The sequence below is a fragment of the Gobio gobio genome, assembly GCF_949357685.1.
Source record: "Gobio gobio genome assembly, chromosome: 18".
NCBI classification, from domain to species: Eukaryota; Metazoa; Chordata; class Actinopteri; order Cypriniformes; family Gobionidae; genus Gobio; species Gobio gobio.
Genome location: NC_137111.1, coordinates 32228945 through 32244092, shown reverse-complemented (window position 1 = coordinate 32244092; position 15148 = coordinate 32228945). Strand labels below are relative to the sequence as shown.

General features: G+C 36.9%; 1 protein-coding gene across 2 annotated transcripts in view; it reads left to right on the top strand.

The window, feature by feature from the left end:
• The window catches only part of khdrbs2 (KH domain containing, RNA binding, signal transduction associated 2), a 64107-nt gene that overhangs the window by 23156 nt on the left and 25803 nt on the right, over positions 1 to 15148 (top strand). For both annotated transcript variants that reach the window (XM_079842210.1, XM_079842211.1), the window contains exon 3: positions 12684 to 12800. In XM_079842210.1, the coding sequence (XP_079698336.1) occupies positions 12684 to 12800 (117 nt within the window). The remainder of the gene's footprint in view (positions 1 to 12683; positions 12801 to 15148) is intronic.

Genomic DNA, 15148 nt, shown 5'->3' with positions numbered 1-15148 from the left:
CATTTTTCAGAAGCAAGATTTTTTTTTTTGGGGGGGGGGGTCTAATTTAAGCAGCTTAGGTTATTGATCTTAGACAAGACTACACAGTATATCAGAATCATATCGGTCAGTATATGTTTTTTTATTTGTCTGTATTGGTTGATTTTTTTAATTTATTTTTAATTCTTCCATTTTTACATTTAGATTACCTTTGCATTACTCACTTAAAGTTAATCATTAAAAATGAATAATTTAATAACACTTTTTTAAAAATGTAATTTTGATCAAATCTCAGATTGAATATACATTTTTCTTACTGTATGGTATAATATTTTGATGCCAAATTCACTTGCAGTTAATTACTACAAATGTCTTTAATATCAGCCATATATCGGTTGTCTACCATAACGTTTGTTGCATAACAAAATACACAACAAAATATTTATCATCAGCACATTTAATACTGGCGCATCCTTTAAAATAAGTCCTGCTAAGAAAGCATTTAACAAGTATCCATTTTTTTACTTGTCATTGCACTTGATACGGATTTACAAGCCATTTCTTTGGTGTAGACAAGGCCAAAAAAAAAGTTAGCTTAACACTCAGAAACCACCTTCCTCAAAATCAGTTGATCAATGAACTTGTGGACCATAACAGATAATAGCTTATAGAGTCTAGACATTGTTATGCTCTCTGTTACAAATCCACAGGATTTATCTACATTCAGTTAATTAATCTGTGTGTGACGACAGCGCTGTCTCCGAGTTTTGTTTAATCATGCTTGATGAGACCGTCTCCAAGGAAGAGCATCTCTGCTGCAGCTCAGAATAAGTGAGCTGGAGTCGATATTTGGTTTCTTTGATCCTCACATTAAATTAGGCTAACTTTAGTTTATATATTTGCAAAATCAAGAATAGGCCCTGTGGACCTTGAATGGTTTGTTTTGTCCTTTCACTATTTGGTTGACCTTGAATTCCTTGTTCTGAGTCTGAGTTCTGTGTTTTACTCCTCTGCATCATTTCCGATTGAGACTTTCCGATTGAGAAAGAACAATTCATTTACAGTAGCACTGACAGTAGGCTCTTATTAAATGATTTCATTCAGTGAATATTAAATTCACTGGCTTCTCTGAGCTGAGAGAGATTGACAAGGTTATAGAAGACAGGGGAACTAAAACTTAATTATTATTATTAAAGAATGCTGTTTGTTTCCTTTGAATTGCAGCCTATTGTCCACAATCCCCTTTATGAATTACACAATTCAGGGGCAATATGATCATGAAGGGAGAGTACAACTTGGCTCTGTCATGGTGATTGATTGATTGATTGATTGATTGATTGATTGATTGATTGATTGATTGATTGATTGATTGATTGATTGATTGATTGATTGATTGATTGATTGAATATGATTCAAAAACACCTCATTATTTATGGGAAACAAGGGGCAATTGTAACTTTTTTAACATTTTCTTTCATAATTCACAGACCACTACAAATGTCTGTTTTGGTGTACAATTTTTTTTTAACATATGTTAAAAATAACTGTGCTATTAATACACTTATAATGAGAATCTATACCTTTTCGATGTACACATTTAAAGGGAGAGTTCAGCCAAAAATGAAAATTCCGTCATCATTTTCTCACCCTCAAGTTGTTCCAAACCTTTATTTTAGGGTTCTAAAATAATTCTCGTTATTAACTAGTTGCTTATTAGCATGCATATTACTAGGATATTGGCTATTTATTAGTATAATAAAGCACTTATTATAAATGCGTGATTCTACACCCCTTAATCCTACCCAACTAAATTGCTATTAATTATTAAGCAGTAAATTAGGAGTTTATTAAGGCAAAAGTCATAGTTAATAGTGAATATGGGTTCCCCATACTAAAGTGTTACCTAATTTCTTTCTTCTGCTGAACATATCTGAAGATATTTTGAAGAACATCGGTAACCAAACAGTTGATAGGCTCCATTGACTTCCATAGTATGGAAAAAAAAAATACTATGGAAGTCAGTGGGGCCCATCAACTGATTGGTTCATTCTTCAAAATATCATCTTTTGTGTTCAGCAGAAGAAAGAAAATCAGTTACAATTTTTTAATGGTCCCTTTTGAACATTCTGTTGACTATCTCTCATTCGAGTATTAGTAGAGTATTAGTCTGCTTAAAAAATCACCCACAAATGATAATTATCCCATAATTTACTCAACCTCAAGCCATCCTAGGTGTATATGACTTTCTTATTTCAGCCAAACACAATCGGAGTTTTATATATATATATATATATATATATATATATATATATATATATATATATATATATATATATATATATATATATATATATATATATATATATATATATATATATATATATATACATTTAAAAAAAATCCTGGCTCTTCCAAGCTTTATTATGGGTGTGAATGGTAACACATTCATCCATCATAAAATTAATCCATACGGCTCCAGGGGGTCAATAAAGTCTTTCTGAAGCAAATCAATGCATTTTTGTGAGAAAAATATAATTTTTTATAAAGTATAATCACAAGCTTCCGTCAGTGAGTCTAGTTACAGTGGCCCAACGCATGACGTATTGACGAATGCGAAAGCGCAGAGAATACAGCAAAACAAAGCACTGGTCATGTAATAGAAGTCAAAATGAGAATTTTTAAAGAGAAATTAGTTTGAGCCGTGAGAGGCGTCTGCTAACTACTCACCTAAGCTTACCATACTCCTACATCCTACGTCATGTGGCGGGTCCGAGATCACTCTTCAGCCGGAACTGGACTCACAGATGATCATTACCGGAAGCTAGAGATTATGACCTAAATGACAGAAAATTCTGTCAATGGCAGAATTAAATTTCAGTAGTATTTGAGTGAAATGAACTCAAATGAATTTAATTGAGTTAAACACAGTGATATAGAAAATTCACAATTCACAACATGAACACTCAGTCAGAGAGAGAAAAATGTCATCCCACGTGATTGAGAACTTTTAGTGTGTTACATTACCCCCAGTCTCCCCTACATCTTGTTGGGAGTCCAGTTTCTGCGACTGTATTGAGAAAGTCAGCAAATATGCTTAGTTGATGTGTTTTGGATGGTGTCCACCAAATGTTGAATCACTGGATATTTTTATCCCGGCTTTTATTTCTCCTACAACTCTTCTTGCTTATATTTCTTTGCACAGGTCTGTATATATTTCATTGTGACAACACAAAACTACACACTCTTTTGATTTTTCATCCGTTATCTGTATGCAAATAAAGTGTTTGATTTACCATAACTTGCACAAAAGCACAGTCAGTGGTTTGCTATGAAATATAGTCCCTACTGACATAGACCTCAGATATCTGTGAGCACTGATAGAAATCAAGGGAGCGTCACACACATACACACAGAGAGAGAGAGAGAGAGAGAGAGAGAGAGAGAGAGAGACCAAAAGGGAGGTCAAAAGATGAATGGGGGTACCTGCATCACCATCTAGTAAAGTCAAAAGGCACGGTCACCATGGAAACCACTGTATTTTGATTTAGGAGATGGATTTGGGCAATCTATCAAAGGTCATATCTGCACATCTGAGCACGACTGCAAATTTGTTTTATGAGTGTCTGTGGGTTTTTTTCTCTCTCTCATAGGTAATGGTATTATTTTGATCAACAATATTCAGAAGGGATAACTGGGACATCTTGCTTTACACTGTAGTGTACTTCATTGTGTTTGCAGAGGTTTATAAGGTAGCCAGACCGCCTTGGTGTCTGATTTGTCAGAGGATTCTAATTAAGACTTAGCAAATGTCCTATGGGTACATCTGTTTGTGCAGAGACTCATTAGAGGCACAGTTGACGCTATGCTTGTTTTGGTGCAGTGCACACTGATGAATCAAAATGGTGCGGAGTGTATGTTGTGTAGTAAGCTATGCTATCGTTCACCTGATTCCATTGGGCTGAACATTAAATTGACAAACACATGTCCAGGCAGCAGCACATGCTAGTGGTGCAAAAAAAACTTGCATCATCAGCACCTGGATCAAGGTGGTTGCTGCATTGGCCATATTTTCAGGCGTTTTCTGATTTTTATGCTGCACTATTTCAAACCTATGTCAAATCATGTTATAAAGAACTTCCTTTATATATATATATATATATATATAAAAACAATTCTTAATATTTATCACATCTCTTAAAGGCACAATTGGATTTTTGGATTAAAATATAAAAAAACCCCACTTGAACAATATTATATATTTGGTTGACTTGTGTAATTACATTATCCCAAATGTTTCCAAGAATGTTTAAATCCAGAGAAATAAGCAATTTTAACCAGGACACGGACCATACCCGTGCGTCGCCTATCAATGACATCATACCCGCATTACCCTCGATTTCTGGTTTTATTTTGTAGAAACCATGGAAACACCAAAGAAGCTTTCATATATTATGCGTTTTATTAGACAGGTGAGCAACTGTTTGGATACATTCCTCGACAGAAAACTAGTCAGTGTTATATAGCTCAACACAGTTAGTCTTATTCTTTAAATCTCGTTTTCTTGATTTACCGCGAGTAGCATGTTTTACCATGCCTAATATTGATAGCTTACTGCAGTGCAACAAGAGTCTCATCATAGTAGCATTTTAACATAACTTTCAACACACTCAAATAATATATCTAATATGATAAAATAGTGCTGCGTTACCCTACATATTACGCATGAGTGGAAGAAGCAGAACCGGTCATCTGCGGCATAATAAAATCAAGCTAGCTACGCCACTGTTTTGAATAAGCGACCTCTAGCAGCGAAAAAATTACATATTGTGAATTTAACAGTTAACACTGATTAATGGATATGTTAAATCTAATTTAGTATAATAATAATATATGTTAAATTATATGTTGTTATATCTTTTAATCAATGGCTTTAATGTTACTATTTTACATTAATTCTACAGTATATTGCTAATAATTTACGGTGTTGTAAAGAAAGACAGGCCTGCAAGAAATAAACGTATGAGAAAATGTTTTTAAGCAGTAAATGGAAAAAAACTGAAATGTGTTCATTTTTCATTCAGAATTCATAGTGATGCTTTATTGTGGTAAACATCCAGCTTTACCTAAACCTTTCCAAGCAACAAGAAAAGACGTTAACAGATCTACCACTGAGGTTTGCCTTTATAGTTCTGAAAACACAACTAATCCGTTGAATAGTAACGCCGGAGGTTGTTGTCCCCATAGTGTGTGGCTTATCTGTCTCCAGTTTTATGACCTTTACATGGAGGTGTAGGCAAGCTCTGCACACAAAGATAATCGAATTGTTGTCTTGTTAAAGAATTCCCTAGTCCCAAAGGCCGACCAACCTTGTCAAAGGTGTTTAACATAGATAAGCTGCTGAACAGATTCAAAATCGAACAGAACACAGAGGGGAAAAATAAAAATATAAAAATCAACAATAGTGAGGAAGTTGTATCTTCTTAATGAATTAAAAACCCCTGCTGAGGCGCATTTCTTTGTTTTCAGGAAGGTTATTTATATAATTGTAAACATGAGCTCAGATAACATTGATTTCTTGGGGTGCACAGTTGTTGGTTCAAGATTTGGAGAGACGGAAAGTCATGGAAAGAAACACTGAGCCTATGGGAATATGGCTTCTTTCCTAATCGGTTTATAAGGCTTATCCCAGTATGTTTCAAATGACCAACACCCCATGGGATAACACACTCACTAAGCAGCCAGTGGAATGATGTTGGTGCCATAATCTTTAGCAAACAAATATTTATGCTCTTGGAAAACTTGTAAATGTGTGACTTTCCAATTCTTTGACCTTTCCAGGGCATATGTTTGTTTTAAGTGCTAACACCAAAGTAACATGGGAAATGTAGTCGAGGGAAGAGAGTGGATGCCTCTCATCTGTATGGGTAGCAGTCTTTTAACCTGTCAGACTCCTGACTCTGAGATGGTCTTAATGCTCTGTTTGTTTACCCTGCATCTGTGCTGTCAGCCCCAGAGTGTCAGAGCTCAATATGGGTTCTGTAATGCAGGGAATCCATCATCAACTTTTCCTCAGGCTGTTACCTTTTCTAGTGCTGCAGTGAACACAATGTGTTCAGAATGTTGGAACATGCCTTTTTAGTTTGATATCAAACGCATTTGTTATGCATTCTATGCATTATGTGCATCCAATTTTCTCCCATAAATATGCTTAAATATTTGTATAATAATGTTGTGAAGTTAGTCAGGCATATAGCTGTCTGTGCAGGCAAATATTTACACAGTTTAAGCAAGGGCACATTAATCAAAAGACTTTTAAAAGTTCTATTTGAAATTAATGCTATGGTTATTAAGCAGCACAACTGTTTCAAACATTGATAATAATAAGAAATGTTTCTTGAGCATGTAATCATGGATCGTGTGAGTCTGAAGACTGGAGTAATGATGCTGAAAATTCAGCTTTGCCATCACAGGCAGTGTTGGGGGTAACGCATTACAAGTAACTTGAGTTACGTAATAATATTACTTTTTCAAGTAACTAGTAAAGTAACGCATTACTTTTCAAATTTACAACAAAATATCTTATATACAATATACAACAAGTTACTTTTTCACATTTATTTGACTGACAGCTCTCCTGCCCCCATGTTGTGAAAAATAAGTGGAAAGGCGTTGTGTGTAAACATGATGGTTATTGTAGTTCTAGACTAACTCGCACAATAAAGATTCTGTACTCCTCAAAATGAATAAAATCAGTCAAATGCAAAATCAGAGTACTCAAACCTCAAATATATAAATGTTAAATAGAACAAATATTTTTATGCATTTAATCTACCTTTATTGACCAATGTTGTGCTGCTGACCTTTGATGATTCAGTTAAGCCATGAGCAAAAATTACTAGATTTTTTGTTTTTATTGGTAAAATGTTTTTCTCCTGCGTCCTATTCTTCCATTATCCAGAATGGCAGCACATTTATACCTCAGCCTGAGGCCTATTATTTCAATTTTGGTATGAAGAGGTCTTTACATTAGCACAAAAAAGGACTTTTTTTGCTATTAAAAAACAAAACTAAAAAGCAAGCCCAGCCCAGGTGAGAAAAAGTAACGCAAAAGTAACGTAACGCATTACTTTTCTTAAAAAGTAACTAAGTTACTTTTTAAGGGAGTAACGCAATATTGTAATGCATTACTTTTCAAAGTAACTTTCCCCAACACTGATCACAGGAGTAAATTGCTTTAAAAAAAAAAATCTGTTGTAATAATATTTTACAACATTTTACTGTTTTCTTTTAATCAAATTAATGCAGCCTTAATGTGCGTAATAAACTTATTTTAAAAAACATTATAAATTGCAACAGTAGTCCAAAAATATTCAAATAGCCTACACTTTATTAGTCATTATCACAAAGCCCTTTGGCTTATTCTGATGTTAAATATGAATATTATTGAATATTTCCCCAGTATCCCTATTTCTTCTAGCTCATTAGCCTCCACTATCAGCCAGCACTGGCTCTTTGACTCTCATCTCTATTTAACACCATATCCCTCTGCCACTGTTTAAACCATTCTTTGCTAATGCCTGTGTCCATTGACTGTAGCCAAGCCATCTCTCCTGGCCATTATTACATCTCTCCCAGTCCTAGTCCCCAACAATAATCCTGCTATCAGCCAGTGCTAGACCTTGCTAGCAGCACAGCTGGCTACACTGGCAGTAGCCATCTAACCCCATCTGCGGATCTTATCTGGTTTTACAGCTTATGGCAAGGGTGCTGTGTTTCAACCTCCAACTCAAACTGCACTAATGGTTATGTTAAGTGTTCCCTTCGCCAGCTTAGGCTGGCGGCACATTTTGTTGTGAAACCTGAGAAGTTTTGTGCCATTTTTGCTGAAACAGCCTTGAGGATATTTAGAAGTTTATTGGCCCCAGACATCATAGTAATTTATACTGGATAAAATGCAGACTGTAGCTCTTTCTGCAGAGTCTATAATTCCAGGTTTAATTGGCACAGTCTGAAACCCAAATCCGTAAATAACACAAGATGGCATGTGTCTTGTGCTTAAAGGGCTCCTATTGTTGTTAACTTTCTTTAGTTAATGTTGCAGTTTGAGCATGAAAAAGTTACAAAGCACAAAGTCCACTCCAAAGAGAGTTGTTCTCCATATCAGTAAGCACCGTTTCGGAACTCCCTGAAAGGCTTCGATTGTAGTCTATAGTTTTCTTCTGGTAACATCACACAATCACAATTTCCCTCATTTAAATAATTCCCGGCCAAAGTATACGCAAAATAGGAGTGAAGTCTGGTTAAGTTGCGTTAGTGCCGTGTTGTCACAATGTCCAAAAGATCCAGCACAAGTCGAGCTTGTTAAGGTGTTTTGGGTTGATCAGCTTGTTCTTCTTGACTGTCATTATCGGACTCAAACTGATATGGCAAAATTGACGCCATAATTAGCATAGTTACAGTGTTTACAGTGCCTCAGGAAGCCTGAGCAGCTGATACGTGCCGATTATAATAAGGGGTGTTACATTTCCGACACATGCTCTAAGTGGTAGACCAATAACAACAGACTGGGGCCGGCTGACCAATCAGAGCAGACTAGGGACTAGACAGGCAGTTATGTAGGCGGGAACCGGTGAACGTTCAACACTTTAATAAATCAATATAAAAACAAACTGAAAGTAAGCACGGCAGCCCCTCACGAATGGCTGCTGCATACACTATAAACAAAGCATAAACACAACGTAAAGTCCTCTCTCGTCCCTCACTGTCATCGCTCTTCCTTTTACGCCTCCGAAGCTCCTCCGTGAGAGATACGAGACCAGTGCGGCGCCCAGCTGGAGCTCATTATCAATCACGCCACTGGCCTCGCGCCATTCTCTCATGGTCCCTCGGCCTTGTCCTGCTTGCCACAGCAGGTTTTAAAGAAACCAAAACATTAAATGACATAAACATATTGGACCCCTTTAATGTCTCTTTTGCTCAGTAAATCATATTCAGTCATTGTGAATTGGCAGCAGATTGTGCTTGTGTCCCTTAAGATCTCCTGTTTTTTTGATATGATGAGAAAATAGATTATTATACTATTGTTTTTTCATGACAGATAAGAATATGCACCATTGCAAAATGAAAGTGCAGAATAAAAAAAGGACTTGGATAACTATAGAGGAGCAATTTGCATCAATTTGCATCTGTTGAGATTGGGACAGCAGAAGAGAAATGTTCTAGAACAGCACTCTTAGTGCACCACAAAATGAAATTCAGAATTAAGTACACAATGCATTAGGGAGTAGGAGACAGATTTTAAAATCTTAAGACTCTTTTTGAGGAAGTTTAAATTAACAAGCAAAGCTGGTCTTAGTGCTGGGATTCTCAACCTTATTTGGTCTGTGACCCATTTTAGAGTTCCAACAACTTGACAATCTCACAGGCTTAATTCCCGGCAAAAAAAGGTCTATACCTGGAGAGAGCTATCCACAGGCATTCCCATTCATGTATTTGGCAAATTCTATTATATTCTATTCTATTATTATATTTGTTCCTTGAAAGAAGAAAAAATAAAGAAAATTTCATGTAAATGGTTACGTTAATCTTGGGGCGAATTTTTTTTTTTTTTTTTTGCATATTGTGTAGTTACAGCATACATGATGACAAGTCAACAAAAATGTCTCCGATAAGATGACTGTCAGTATGTGATGATGGTAAAATGTGTCTGGCGGTGATCGTACCAATATGAAGCTGATCAAGAGCTCAGTGGTCTTGAATGGCTTCTGAAAAGATTTTGACAGAGAAATCAATGTAATGCACATCGGCGAGTGCCGAGCGCAGGTGAAGGGCCCTGTCAAAGGGACTCATGTGTGAAAAGTCATTTGTTCAGCCAGCCACACACACACTCTAAACTCACTGCGGGCTCCAAAAATAAGTGATTCTGCATGACAGCACAGTGAATAGCCATGCGGGCTTTTTAAGTTATCAATAAACACTGCAATGCATGCTTTCCTAGGATTTTTGCAGTGCTTTCCGACGTACACACTGATCTATGCTCTAGAAGTGTGGGTCAGTGATCTATTCTCCATCACAACAGCACACCATGTGTACTTTCTTAGGAGTCACATTTGCTCATAATAAGCCAATGCGGTTTGACACTTATGCCTCCGGTTGTCAGGTTTATCATCCTCAGCCTGTCAGTGCTGCATAATGCCCATCATTCTGTGGCCTGCCTCTGCCGGGGACTGCGAGGGACAGCTTGCATCGCTTCAAACCTCATCCAGCACTGAACTGTGCCCCCTAATAAAGCCTAAATTGCCCACCGTGGAGCAGGAGAGTGACTCCAGACATTCATTAGCTTAATGAAAACAGGCCACTCCACTGCAGCCGCCCAGTGAGCATCTTCACACTGTAGCTGAGGCAACCATCTGCTCCGAGGCACCCAGCCAGCTGCAGAGTATTCCTGTCATACACACCCCATTGGAGGGGATGCAAACGGCACACCTCCACTCCGAGAGAGTTGGTCATCAAGCTTTGGCGCAGTGCTGCAGTGTTGCTAAATATACTGCCCTACCCTCACCTCAGCCTTTCACCTGAAACAGTTTTCATTTGCTTTGTGGCTCCAGCCAAATCCAGTGACAGTTCTTCTGCGTTTCGCCAGCTAGAGTTCCCTACAGCTGCATCTACAGCCTGACTGGGAAGAGCATGTGTTGAGGAGTTTCCAGCCATGTGCTAGGCAGGGTATGTCAACATGTGTTATAGCCAACTGTTTCATTCTGGCCGCCACAAATCGGATAACCTTTACACATTTTTGAAGGGCAAATTTACTTCCCTTAGTGATGTCTGACTTATTGGTCTGGAAACTAACAACAAATAGTAAACAGCCATTTCTCCAAATGATGCAACTGTTCCACACAGAATGCTTCATTTATGTTATGGTTAGGAACTGTCAAGATTGACTGTCATACACAACCTACGTTTATTTATTTATTGTTTGCACTGTAAAATTCAGAAAACTCTTGAAGTTGCATCTTTAAATTCACCCCCACTACTACAGCAATGCACGCAATGACATTTTGCCCATTTCTGGACATTTTTATCCTGTTTCTTAATGTCTTTTGCCATTTAGCAGAGTGTTTTGTAAAATGGCGTGTCAAGTTAAAATACATTGAAAAATAGCGTATTCGACAACTCTTGGAATAGTCTCAGACGTCACGCCCACGGAACAAAACAAACTGTGATTGGTTGCGCTACATGTCAGTCAAACATCCTCTTGGGCGGTCCTTGGCCAATGAAAGCTGCGGACCTTTTGCCGTCAGTCTGAAGGTCTGGCTACGTGAGACTACTCTTGGAATAGCTTTGGCATGTTTATGAATATGACAATGCTGGTCCGATGTATTTGGTCTGATATTTAGATCTGCTAAGCATGCTGCTGCAGAGCAATGGACTTGCTACTGCCAAAAGAAGCTGCTGTGAGCATGTAAGATATGCTGCTGCTGCATGAATATGCATACATAAATCCCATGGCAGATCTAGACAGGTGGAGCTAGGGGTGGTTGAGTGTTTCAGGGGAACTCTGACAGTGTGCTGCAGGGCTACCCTACAGCAACATGAACCAGACTATTTAAATGTTGAGCAAGCAATCTTGCTGTACCTATCAGCCTGTGCCATCTAGAGCTTTATGGCTGAACTAGACCTATATAACTGATGTATAACGATCTGTTTAGATGTGGTTTCAACATCCAAAAGGTCACTATCTTATTCTGTTTTATTGTCCTTAGTAAAGACCATGAAAAATGCTTTTTTAAAAGGTTTCTCAAAAACATATTAAATCTAAAGTGAATTTAGAGGGGCTGCTGGCTAAGGGGATTGTGGCAATCCATCAGAAAAAGTGATGAACACTGAACATGAGCAGACAGTGATGAAGTGAGACTGTTATAAAGAGAATTTGATGCACCCTTTTATACAAGGGCACTTTTTCTTACAATGGCTGCATTTATTGACTACTTAAGATTTGTTGTTATCATGGGCATTAGACAATCCTCAGCAGCCCAAATCTGATTACAATGTGTAAAAGACTCCGTAATCCCTTGAAGATACAGTTGTATGATGCGCAGATGTGAGTAAAACAACGGAGGGGGGGGGGGGGCGGTGTGGGCCAAGTGTTCTCAATGACCGCTGATCTGGTGTGTGACTGAAATGTTAGTTGCTGCCCCAAGGCAGTTACTGGATAGCTCATCATCTGTGTAGTATTACTTGAATCCCCATTGGAAATGAACTCATTACATTATGCCTCATTCAAGCGTGGACTCCTGGATCGTTTTGAAGATCCCTTTTGGCATTTGGTACATGTTATAATATCTCTGAAAGCAGCAGAGCCCAACCACTGACCCTAAACATCGATTAGACACATGAGTGGCTACAGTGCCCTACAGAAACAGGTGTAGACTCTCACATCTTTTTTAATCATTTCTGACAAACTTCACAAAAACTGTGAAAGCTGTAAAAATACGCTTGATCGACGACCGCCACAGATTTAATTTTGAGCCAAAAAAGATTTTTTCACTCTCTCAATGTAACTAGTTTTGTGCATGATGTGAAAAATCAACTTAAGTTTCGAATGTTTTTTTTTTTTTATTGACTGTGGAGGTAACTGAGGCATCCGTCTAGGAAGCAGGCAGTGTGAGAGACCAACCATATTGCCTTTTCTCTCCTTATTACAGTTTAATTTTGTTGGGAAACTGCTGGGGCCCAGGGGCAATTCCATGAAAAGATTACAAGAGGAAACGGGAGCAAAGATGTCCATCCTCGGCAAGGGTTCAATGAGGGATAAAGGCAAGGTAAGATGACTGGCAACAACTCAATTTTTTCTCTGTGTACTGTATAAAATTAACGTTTTTCAATAATGCTTTGAGAATTGTTATTATTGACATTGATTTGTTTGTAACCATAAATGCCATATCTAAACCAGCATATTTTCAGATGTTAAATGTCTAAACTGCCTGCTTATGACAAATGCAAACTACCTGCCTTTGATTAGAGCTGCGTTAAACCATTTGTTGATTTTTGTCTATGAGAAACTAAAATTCTGCCGCATAAGAAAAAACAAATCTTGCTAATTATGACATAAAAAGACAAAATTATGATATTAAAAAGTCATTATGAGAAAAAAATTTATAGTTATGAGATTTTAAAAGAATTAAAAAGTCATACTTTTTATTAAAACATTTCGACTTATCTATAATTATGACTTAATATCAATCATTTCAAGTAATAATACCAAGTCATATTTTTTGGTAATAATTATTACTTTTTTATCTCATGACTTTAGCTTATAATTGTGTCTTAGTATGTCATAACTTTGACTTTTATCTTATAATTATGACCTATGTCAAATTTACATTTTACGTCATAATTATGATTAATCAAAGCATAATATTTTTTCCTTATTTGGAGGAAATGGGCTTCTATTAGCGTGTACATGCTGTGCACACTGCATTTATTCCAGAGCAGAGTGCTTTATCCCTTAAATCCTGTAAACCTTTCATTTCTGTGGGTCTAACAAGTATCAGAGCTGACAGAGCAAAGTGTGAGATGACGCTGACACTGAAGATCATTACCTGCCCTATATGCCCATACATAGAGGAAGAACTGCTGTTTTAGCATTTACTGACGTACAGATTCTTGAAAGGAGAAATATATATCACATACAATATCACAAATAAATAGTGCATGGACATGTGTAAAGTAGCACATGGCAGGACTAGCACAATAACTGAATGATATTTGCATAAAAGAACAGTTTACTCATTTCATTGTCAATGTTTTTTACCCATGAGTGAGTGGGTAAATGATTAAACATTGACTCACAAATTGTGTAATTTGGCTGAAAATAAATCCTGTTCTCTCTCATTCATCTTAAAAGCTTGAAATGGTTTGATTAGCACAGTTTTCTTTCTTGTGCTGACATATTTCCTATTGAAGAAAGTTGGGGACATATATAAGCTTTAGTTCGGACATTGTAATAAGGTGTCTGAGAGGGTGATGAAGATATATTGAGGATATATGCCTATTAGTGGAAATTTTTGATAATTTTCCTTTTAACACATTTTAAAACACATTGCATGTGTAAAAAGATAGTTTGTCAGCTTTTAGAAGTGAATTAGCAAATAGCAACATGGACTAAAAACTACAAAACTCAGATTTTGATTTCATAGGGCCTTTGAATGTTGATATGACAACTCCTCAGACTTCACAATAATCATGTTAACACCCTAACAGACTTATGTTTTCCTTTGGGAAAACAAAAAAACAGTGTTTTGAGGATCAAAAATATCTCTAGGTTATAAAGGAGCTGTTGAGACTACGATATGGATCTTTCTCAGTGGATCTACTTTAAACATGTGCTTTGGATTGAGCGGTGGTGAGTGAATTGTTTAGAAATGGCATTTTGTGATACAGCCAAACAGCTGGCCTAAGAGACATACTGGTCCTTTACCTAGCCAGAGTTTGTTCCAAATGTAATATTTCTCGGTTTGCTGCTCCTGTCATCTCATAATAGGCCATCCTGAATTCCACAGTTCAATAAATTGTTCATTGAATGTAATTGTATTGATTGTTACTCCATTGAATGAAAAACATTCATATCAAGCAAATATTAGTTTTCTTTCATGTGGTGTATGAAATAGAATAATGCAATAAGCAAAGCGAGGATGTGTGCTACAGTTAGGCACAATTGAAGCATGGACACTTGGCATATTATTATTGCATTCAGTTGATGTGCATATTTATTGTTGAATGTTGTCCAACCAAGAGCAATAGATAAGAATAAAACCGAAAAATCATTTTCTGAAAATGTGTGCGATCAGAAATGCATTTACAGTTACCTGAGATTAATTATTTACACAAAAGCGGCTTTGTCCTCATTTGGTCTCTGAAAAGTGTTCAGAACTTGTTAGAGGAATAAAAATGTATAGTGCACAGTGCACTGCAAACCCCTGTGTCATGTTCACATACCACCTGCAGTCTATTTTAACCAGGTGCCACAAGTACGTTTTAGCGCCATGATTCTTTTCAGCACAAAAAACTAATTTCTATATAAATTAAGCTCTATACAATGCACCAACTTTATATTTTTATCTCCTCTTTCCCATGCACACATACATACACGCATGTGTCTGTGTATTTG